Source organism: Vicia villosa, unplaced genomic scaffold (genome assembly GCF_029867415.1).
Source record: "Vicia villosa cultivar HV-30 ecotype Madison, WI unplaced genomic scaffold, Vvil1.0 ctg.002224F_1_1, whole genome shotgun sequence".
Lineage (NCBI taxonomy): Eukaryota > Viridiplantae > Streptophyta > Magnoliopsida > Fabales > Fabaceae > Vicia > Vicia villosa.
Window position 1 is genome coordinate 260,309 of NW_026705869.1, and position 9,971 is coordinate 270,279.

Here is a 9,971-nt window from a genome sequence, read left to right on the forward strand (position 1 = left end):
CAGTGTCACAAACTTGTTTTCTCAATTTGAATTATGTTCAAAATAAAATTTAATTTTATCAATCTATAATCGATTAATAAATGTTATTTTGTTAATTAAAAGACATTAATATGAATTATACGGGTAAATATGCAATCAAATTATATGAGACTTTTTTTATTCAAAAAAAAGTTATAACTTTTTGAAAAAAATCATGCCTAAGTTAGATATTATATTTAAACTTTGAATGCAATTAGCATTCCTCTATTCTTTCTGTAAAAAAAAACTTTTGTTTATCTCAAGGTTTTATTAGTTTATCATGTTTCTCAATAATGTTGACATCATAATTTTTGACAAAAACTTCTTTTCCTTTAGTAGAATCACCATATCGATAGGTAAAACTTAATCATTCATCGTATCTAAACATTGATGATTAAAACACTAAAACCATATATTGCAGAAAAACTTCTGGTCTGGTCGTTGTCCGAGTACCCTTATGAACTTTTATGCGGCTCATAGTGACTGATGTCTTCATACTGATTTGGTTCAGCCGCAACATAATTCTGGAAAATTAGTTGCTGCATTGACTGGTCTACTCTCAATCTCTCCAGAGTCCAAGCCATTCTTGTCATGCAACCTTCCTTGAAAAGACCTCTTTATCATGAAAGATTGATTCCAACTTAATTCTCAATCATTTATTCCCAACATTATGTTCAAAGCATATGGATTGTTAAACTGACAGAGCCAAATACTGTAACAACAATCTAATTATGAAATAAGGAAATCAAACAAAAACATCTCATCAAGGATGGTTTGTGAGAGGCCATCTGTTGGTTAATAGCATCATAAAAACCACCAATTTCTATTCCGGTATTAAGCGCTTACGACACTGATCCTCGAATAGAAGCATTCTAATAGTATCTTCTGTTATGTCAAGCATTGTAAAATTGTATCGTAATGATATAATTCTGTAACCGAAAATATATATTGTAAGGATACACTTATCTTTTTCGAATCGTAATGAACCGGTCTGCCTCTGAACCCCACAATTTATGCAGCCGAATTCATCGTTGCCGACTTGCCATCATTGCTTTACTTAGATAAAGACACATGTCGACATAGTCGGGTTGCTTATTTGTATCGATTCCTTCACCTCTCCGAATAGTGGCAGCACCTTGAGGATTGATTCCTGCTCGACAGTTTATTTCTATCGCATGCGGATAATATTATATTATAGAGGAAAAGAACATGTCAATTTTCACATAATCATGCCTCATGTTGCATGGAAAATCTGAGACTTGGCAACTGATTTGTGTTTGTAAGTTGGAATGAAGGGATTTGTTAGAATGCACACCAGAAGGAGAGTGAACCTGCATGACAGATACACCTTGATCATTTGGCTAATAGGTAGTAGACACCATAAAGTTGTCACATACAAATGAAAACAATAAATTTTATGAGGATGTTCGACATTTTGGGACACCGAATCGTAATCACCTGAAAGAGATAGTAACCTATTGCCATATGTTTTTTTGTTAGACCTGTAAATCTTATTGTTTCATAATCATGCCTTAGTCTTTAACACAGCCTTGACTTTCCATGGAATAAAATTATTTGACAGAGGATGGCATGATCATAATCATGCGTGATACAAACTCATTTAAGAAAATGGGAATTGTATGTAGAAATATGGTCCAAATTGACATTCACCATCATCATGGACAAAAACACACTTATATGTAAATCATAAATTATTAATAATTTGTGAGAGATGGAGAAAACAATCCATAAGAAACTTTTAAACCTATTAATTTTGTAATAAATGGTTCCTTGTATTCGGGACGTAAACGACTTGCATAGTTATAGGGAATCATTAAAAATGAAGAGGTGATAGTTTACTCAAAAGGATTTTCCATTGCAGAGCCGAAATCATTCCATGTTACCTATAGCTTTAAACAGTGTTTTCGAGGAATCGAAAGTGAGGTTTTGACTGCTATAGTTCTAAGTGAGCTACAACATTTTTGGCCTACTGCATTGAATTTATGCACTATATATAAAGCATCATACAACACAGTTCAAGAACCATTCCAATTATGATAAAGACCAACCTAAGCCACGAAATACATCTCCATGTGCATCCTTCAGTGTCTTTCCTTTCCTTGTTCAATGGTCACATTAAGAGCAATTTTATCCTAAAACAAATACAAAGTCAAAAGAATAAAACATTTCTAACAGTGAGCATGACAAAAAAGAGGTGTCTATATTCACAAAAGAATGCACCATGTTGTCTAATGTCGTAAGATGCTCACCATATCTCTACGAATGAGCTCCTGGAGCTTCAACATAACACATTTACGTGTCGTAACCGGAGTGTTACGACATGCTGGAAATGCCTTCTTTGCAGCAGATACAGCAGCTTTAAATTCTTCAGTTGTAGTCAACAGAATTTGTGAAACAACTACTTGTGTTGCCTATGAACAGATTAGAGAAACATTAGAAGTCTGAATTTCTCATAACTACTAACAAACACAAATGTACACAACTAACTGTAAACTCTGTATATAAGAAGAAAAAAACACCTACCGGGTTTATAACATCGATGAAATTTGACGCTTTTGAGTCAATAAGCCTTCCCCCAATAAGATTCGGAACCCTCTGATAGAATACAATCAAAAGATTATTAACAAAAGCTCACTAACAACAAAAGCACTTTGAAGTAGCATAACTGAATAATATAATTGTCAATTTCCACTCCAAAAATTTTGATAACATAAAACATGATCTAAAGCAAATAGTATAAACTAACATCTTAATAACTATTTATAATCTAAAAGAAACAAAGTAGCCAATTTCATTGGATAAAAAACTAACCAAGAATCAGACAAAAAGTTGAGCTTACCGGAGCATTGCGGTTACTGGAAGATGAATGAGCCGCTATTGAGAAATGGGAATTTCCCAAAGCAGAGATCCTAGACATGAGAAACTTCAACTTTGCTGAAACACAAATAACAAAAAAAACAAAACTTTCTTAATCAGAATCATAATTCGAAGTGATGATCGATCAAATAAACGATGAGTGAGTAATGAATTGTACAATTACCGCGTTGAATAGAAAGCTGCAACATCATGGTACTGGTGTTTGAAGAAATTAAGTATGATTCAGTTTGGAATGAAAGAGGAAAAGATGAATCAGCACACACTCAGTCTGTAATCATAATCTGAAAAGTGTTTCTGTATTATATATAAGGACAATATATTATATATAAGGACAATATATAATAATCCATTATTGTTTAAAATTGTTAAAGGTTGATCAAGTATATGATCCAAGGAGTCCAACAATTAATGCACCAGCTTCAAGATATTCATTCCTTTAGCTTATACTTATCATGCATGAGAAGATGTCCTGTAAAAACTATAAAATTTCAAGGCTTAATGTATTTTCATCAAAAATCAAAAACACTAAGTGCTAATCAAAGAATGCTCAGATGGTAGGGGAAATTAAAGAGTTTGATTCATAACCCAAAAACACAAACCCCGCAACTTAGATTCAGGTAAGTGCAGCACACATCCATAAACGTATCAAAATCAAATCAAAATTGCAAGCATATTTCATAAGAGACACCCCAAAGAGTAAATGGCTAAATATGATAACCAAAAAATGGTACAAATTGACTTCTCATCCAGCAAATAGCAATTTGTAACTTCAAACATGAATGTTAAAAAAATAACCTACATGCAAAGGTAAGAAAAACAAACAAACTTAGAAGTCAATAATGTGTGTGCGTGTGTCTTGGGTGTATATGAAGATGATTTTTTCTGAACAACACAACAAAAGTTCTTCCAAATGCACAGCACAACAAAAGTGCTTCTAAATACATATGAAGTTGAAATGCCCAAACAATTTGATGCACATACACATAAAGCTCATTACCTGCCCAGGGTGTAGATATCCACTTGAATAAACTGAAAGGGATAAACAATAGTTAGTATACTCAAGTATGTAGTAAAAAGCAACAATACCAATTCAAGTTCTACCATGGTAGTCACGCGGAGAAGATTTGTGAGCTTCTAACAACTCCTTTAGCCTCTTGGTAGCCATTTTGCTTCCTCTGTCTTTCTATGAAGAACCTGGAAAAAATTCAGAGGCACAATGTTAGCGAAATGCTTTTGCAGATAAGAAAAGTGTTTTTCTTCTTCATCAATCCACGACGGTGTTTGCGATCTTACGGTTGCTCCGCGCACGCGGCAATGGCAAACCATTCAAAAGCAACATCAATATTTTCAAAACATCAAATCAACAAAAATGGTGAAATCATAAAACAATATCCATAAATAAATTTCATTCAACTAAGAATTTCTTGAAAATCAGAAGAAATCAGAATCTCCCCCTCACATCTTTCTATCTATTTCCATTAGGAACCAAAAGCCAATATCGAACATACCGTGTTTCAATCGTAGATGCGCGGCGGTGGTGTAGTCGTCGGTGTTGGGGATACGACGGCAAAATCAACAGTTGCAGGCGACGCGGGTTTCGATTTCGATCTAGAGCGAGTAGGCAGAGGTGGATGTGATCAGTTGCGAAATTTGAATGGAGATAAAGAGAATGGTAATTGAAGATAGATTGAATCGTTTTGAAAATGGAAAGACAAACCGTCTATGTAACCGTGCATTGAAGAGAATGGTGAGTGAAGAAGCATACGGTTACAAAAATAAACTGCAGCAGCCCACAATATGGGAAAATGACATGGATGAATGTAAGAAGAAAAAGCTGATGTGGACACTCCCATTGATCCAGAAATGGTAGACTTTTCTTATATGATAGATAAGAAAAAAAAAGAAAGGAACAATGACAGCAAACATATATCATTAATATCTCTCTTTTACACACAGTCAACAACAATATTATGCTCTCACTATCAAGAACAACAACAAATCAATATCATGCTATCACTCTTAAAAAAACAACAATAACAAATCAATATCATGTTGTCACTTAAAAAAAACAACAACGAAAATAATCAAAATCAAGTAAAAAATCTAGGGAAAAAAAGTGATATACCGAAGGTAGTCGAAAAGAGAGTGGATCCAGAAGTGTTAATTGCGGTGCTTCGAATCGTGGAAGGAAGCGCTTGCAAGTCAGAGTTTCACGGTAGTTTCCGGTTGGTAAATGAGGTGCTGCGAGTTATGTTATTGTATGAGGAGGATAAGTGTTGTAAGGTTGGTGTTTGATGAAGGTTTTATGTAGTGGTGATGTGGTCATGATCTAATTTCGTGGTGTTGTTGTATCGAATGAGAGGAAGCTGGTTTTGGTTGTGCAAGTGTTACAAGATGATGTGAAACATGGTGGTATGGGAGAGTTCTTGATTTACATGAAGAAAAAGTATTTTATTCACACATGTTTGCTACGTGAACAGTAGCTTCATGAAGAAGTTTTTTTTCTCTTTTTCTTTTGTGATGGACTGTGTAATGAGAGAAAGAATCAATGAAAGGTAAGTGGCGGCTAGGTTATCATTGGTGAGGCCCCTTGTTTCATGAATGAAGTTCTGTTTATATAAGAGGAGCATTAGGGTTTTAGAGAGGAATTTGAAGAGGGTTTTTTGAACCAAAATGGTATCCTGTCTCAATGCTTTTTTTTGATGAAGATTTGGTTTGAAGAAAATGATGAAATTTTTGTCTTGTAAGTGCAGCATGTTGGTGGAGCAGGATGGTAGCAGGGAATGCAGAAACGTGAAAGACAAAAATTTTGTTATATTTTTTGTATTCTTTTTTTTTATGTAAAAAAAGTAAAATGGGCTAAACATGTAACTTGGGCCTTATCAAAAATAACTCAAACTCTATTCTATTTGTAAAACTAAAATAAATAAAAATAAAAAAAACATTAATTCTAATGAACAAAATTAAATATAAATAAAATTAGAAATGAAGACACAAACATTTTTATATATTTTTTTTAAAAATGATAATAATAATAATAATAATAATAATAATAATAATAATAATAATAACAACAAATTTAACTATTAATTCAATTAACAAAAAAAAATGTCAAGAAAAATCAAACATAAAAGATGTAAAGTCGAAAATGTGACACACTCGAATGAGTGAAAATGTATGGGGCAAAAATTGGGGTATGACAGAAACATCTCCTTAAAGATCACATCTTACACGTTCAAACAAAAGGATGGTGAAGAAATATTTGATAAAGACTCTTGAAAAGATCAAGAGATGAGTTTGTTTGTTAAACGGTACAAAATAGTATATGAAGAAAAATGATCTAAAGCATTCGGATAAAAATTTGGTAAAGTTTATAAGATGTACTCCTTTTGTCCCATAATGAGTGACCTAGCTCACCATTTTGTTAGACGATGTGACGGATCTAGAAGGGGGTTGAATAGATCCTTTGTTTTACTTTTTGCGCTTTTTAAATTTTTGCGAAAGCTTCCTGGATTTTGAAACCGTCTACAAACAATCCTTTATTGAAAAGACTGGATATGCTAAACCGAAGTGGTGAAAAAATGAATCAACGCTTTGTTTTATCAATTGACTTACTTGTGTCACTTTAGAATTTATTACTACAAATGATCTATATCAGAGTAACAACAATAATTTGTGTGTGCATAATTTTGTCAAACACTTGGTGTGCAAAATTCACCAAATTCTAACAGCTCACACTAACACAAATTATGCTAAAAAGAAAGTAAAGTGCGATAAAGAAAAAGTAACACACGATTTGTTTAGGAAGTTCCCCTTGTCGTCCTGGCGTAGGGTACGTCTGCCCCTAATTCTAAACTTAGAATTAGGATATATGAAATTAAATTGTAAAGTTTTTACAAGAGAAGAAATGTTACCCACAACCAAGATCGTGACCTCAATTCTTCCTTCTTTATCCTCCAATTGTTGCTACCTTGTTGAGCAAACCCCTGATTCCTCAATCCCTTAAGCACGGATGAATATTGATGAAGCGAAGAATTGTCAAAACCCCCCAAATCTCAATGATCTTGGAGGACAAAACCCTCAGATTTTATCCAAGAAAAACCCACGATCTCTTAACCGAACAAGAACTCAATCTACCGTCAGACGTTATCAACACACGCTCTTCGCCTTGATCGACAAAAATTGTTATGTGTAGTTGTCAATGGACGAGTGAGAGGTTGAAGATGATAAGAGCCTTGTGTATCTATTTCACTTTTCTTGTTGTCAACCAAATGAAATAACCAATGAAACTTATATATGTTATCCAAAGCCAAAGCAATAAGTGAACAGCAAAAAATCACTTTTTCACAGCGACAGGTCGACCTGAACAACTAAGACGGTCGACCTGAGCAAATCTATGACTGTAACACCCCAAATCTACCCCACAAACAACAGGAATATCAGAGTACAAAATTTCAAGCAAATAGAACATAACGATTCGGAGCGTCACATTTTAAACAACAAAATCACATACATATATCATGCTCAATTACTTAGATACATAACACTCATATAGGAGAACAATATCAAAATCATTAATCGTTGTCAGCCAATCAAGTACTTGCATCGCAGCGGAAAATCATATGTCAACAACAATACAACTCATAATATCACGGCCAAACACGGCACGATACATCTAAAAAGTCTCAGCATAACATAAAGACGAAGTTTAACAAGGATAAACACAAGAAGCCAAAACATAAACAAGTTATCCAACGTTCCCCGAGTGCTACGTATCAGAGCATCGACACGCACCGACTCGAGCTATAGGTACACGACTACTCCTCGTCATTACCTGCACGTTACCAACGGAGGGTAACATTCAAACAGAAAGGGTGAGATATCAATCATTATAAAGAAGCGTATGATAATATTCAAAGTGGAGAAATCATCATACATCGGTCACCACTTCTCAACATATATCACTTACTACTATTCACATCATTCAACATCTTACCGACAACAATGATATCAATCTCAATTAAGGCATACATAGTCATTTATCACATATGCTCAACGAAACAACCATCAAATCGACACAAGATAACACTCATGTTATGCACACACAAATATTCAACTACGACTCATCATACGACTTTACTTATGCAACTCGAACAATGCAAATGCATGTGGTACCATTGGAGTAGAACTCCCATCTCAAACAATTGCCATTGGGCCGTCTCAAACATTCGCCACAAGGGCCGTCTCAAACATTTGCCACTAGGGCCGTCTCAAACAATGCAATGAATGTGACTCAATGATGCACATTCACAATCACACTTAACGACATAATCGACTCAAATAACATAATCTACGTATACGACATGATCAACTTAAACGACATAATCAATTCCGGATATCCAATGTCAACAAAATCCAATTTAAGGAGATTCCAATAGTTTCCAAAGTTATACAAAGCATATTCTACGGCAATACATCAATTAGGGCTTCACGTAGGTTCAAACGGCACTTAAAAAAGAGTTACGGTTCAAAAGATACAACATTTCAAAGTTTAGAAAAAGTTCTGCAAAACAGGGTTCGCAGCGCGAACTGAGTGAATCAAAAGTTCCCAAGTTTCTGCCAAGCAGTTCGCGGCGCCAACTAGGGTTCGCGGCACGAACTGAGTGAACCAGAACTTCCCAAGTTTCTGCCAAGAGGTTCGCGGCGCGCACAAGGGTTCGCGGCGCGCACAAGGGTTCGCGGCGCGAACTGGCGATTTTCAAAAAACCCCAAACACAGAAAACCGCATACGAAACCCATCCCAAAACCCCTAAACTCAACCCAATCAAGTTGGAAAAAATCAAACATCACGAACGACCACATAATACATGGTATAAACACAAATATAACACATATTATGGGTCTTATAACATCATAACATCATCAAACACCAATTAAACACATTTCAAATCATCAAATCAAGCATTTATTCATAGACCCTAACATCTCTACACACCACTTCCATGGATGCAACATACAATTAAATCCCACCCAAAACATCATCATACATCCCTTTAGCATGAAAGAATTCCACCCTTACCTTAGGTTTGGATTGAATACAACTCTAGCTTCAATATTGAGATTTCCCTCTTTCTCTTCACTCTACTCTTCTCTTCTTTCACCAAAAACCCCAAAATGAACTTCTAATTTCTATTTCCTCTAAAACCCTTGTTTTAGTTAAACCCTTACTATCTTAAATTACTAATGGGCTCTAACTAACACCCCTCACTTACTAATATCAACTTAGGCCCAATAATCAACAACACGTACTATCTTATATTATTTACTAACAATTCCCAAATGAAACAACATAAAATCAATTAAGCATATAATTAACACATAATTCACAATTAATTCACATAACTCACATAAATAAATAATTAAAGAAAAACGGTCGTTACAGTGACTGCAGGAAAGAAAGCTTGGCAACCTATGCATCGCCCTATGGGTCGACCCGAGCAAACTCGTAGCTCACTCAATGTGTCATGCGTCGACCTAAACAGGGCCATGCGTCGATGCATATTTCCCTATCATGACTTCCAGGTTGCGTCGGCCTATGGGTCGACCTGAGCATTCCCGATGCTTCATCAAAAAACCATGAGTAACCTGAACAAGCTATAGGTCAACCTGAGTTTTTCAAACTTCCAAAAATGCCATTTCTTGAAACTATGAGTCGACCTAAACCCTGTGTAGGTCGACCTATACATCACAAACTTCCAAAAATGCCAATTTTGATATCCTTCATGCTTCCTTCTTTGTCTTGACGATAAGAGTCACTTCCAAACTTAAAGTACACGTTTTGACATCCTTGAAACGCTTCTTTGCCCTCACACATTTCACACAGATTATGAAAAGTGTATAAAAATAAGATAGAGAATAATGTTTTTACTATAGTATCCTTATCATGTATTAAAAATTATGACATTTTTTTATTAATTATAGAATAAAATTAAAAAAATATATTAGAAATTAAAATGGATCATTCATTTTGGGACACTATTTTATTCTAAATAGAT

The 9,971-nt window shown here is 34.7% G+C and overlaps 1 protein-coding gene across 6 annotated transcripts; it reads right to left on the reverse strand.

The window, feature by feature from the left end:
- Window positions 1-202: 202 nt before the first annotated feature.
- Window positions 203-5,681, reverse strand: LOC131638232 (methylmalonate-semialdehyde dehydrogenase [acylating], mitochondrial-like). Of its 6 annotated transcripts, none has more exons than XR_009294619.1 (9): window positions 4,425-4,813; window positions 4,018-4,110; window positions 3,080-3,945; window positions 2,879-2,973; window positions 2,563-2,634; window positions 2,289-2,450; window positions 2,088-2,171; window positions 979-1,349; window positions 203-743 (listed from the first exon to the last, which is right to left on the reverse strand). XR_009294619.1 is itself a non-coding variant. In XM_058908783.1 (9 exons), the coding sequence occupies exons 4-8, from the start codon at window positions 3,105-3,107 to the stop codon at window positions 2,121-2,123; spliced, it is 408 nt and encodes a 135-aa protein (XP_058764766.1). In that variant the 5' UTR covers window positions 3,108-3,197; window positions 3,914-3,945; window positions 4,018-4,110; window positions 5,042-5,681; the 3' UTR covers window positions 203-1,349; window positions 2,088-2,120. The 6 variants fall into 6 exon arrangements, 5 of the variants coding, with proteins under 5 accessions (XP_058764766.1, XP_058764764.1, XP_058764765.1 ...); XM_058908783.1 differs by lacking the exon at window positions 4,425-4,813 and adding an exon at window positions 5,042-5,681 and having other exon boundaries at window positions 203-1,349; window positions 3,080-3,197; window positions 3,914-3,945; XM_058908781.1 differs by adding an exon at window positions 5,042-5,681 and having other exon boundaries at window positions 203-1,349; window positions 4,425-4,524.
- Window positions 5,682-9,971: the final 4,290 nt, after the last annotated feature.

Coding starts and splice junctions, on each gene's coding strand:
- LOC131638232 (XM_058908783.1), bottom strand. CDS start 3,107: ATGATGTTGCAGCTTTCTATTCAACGCG. Junction 2,974..3,079: donor GCAGCTTTCTATTCAACGCG/GTAATTGTACAA, acceptor TTTGTGTTTCAG/CAAAGTTGAAGTTTCTCATG. Junction 2,451..2,562: donor TCATCGATGTTATAAACCCG/GTAGGTGTTTTT, acceptor ATCTGTTCATAG/GCAACACAAGTAGTTGTTTC.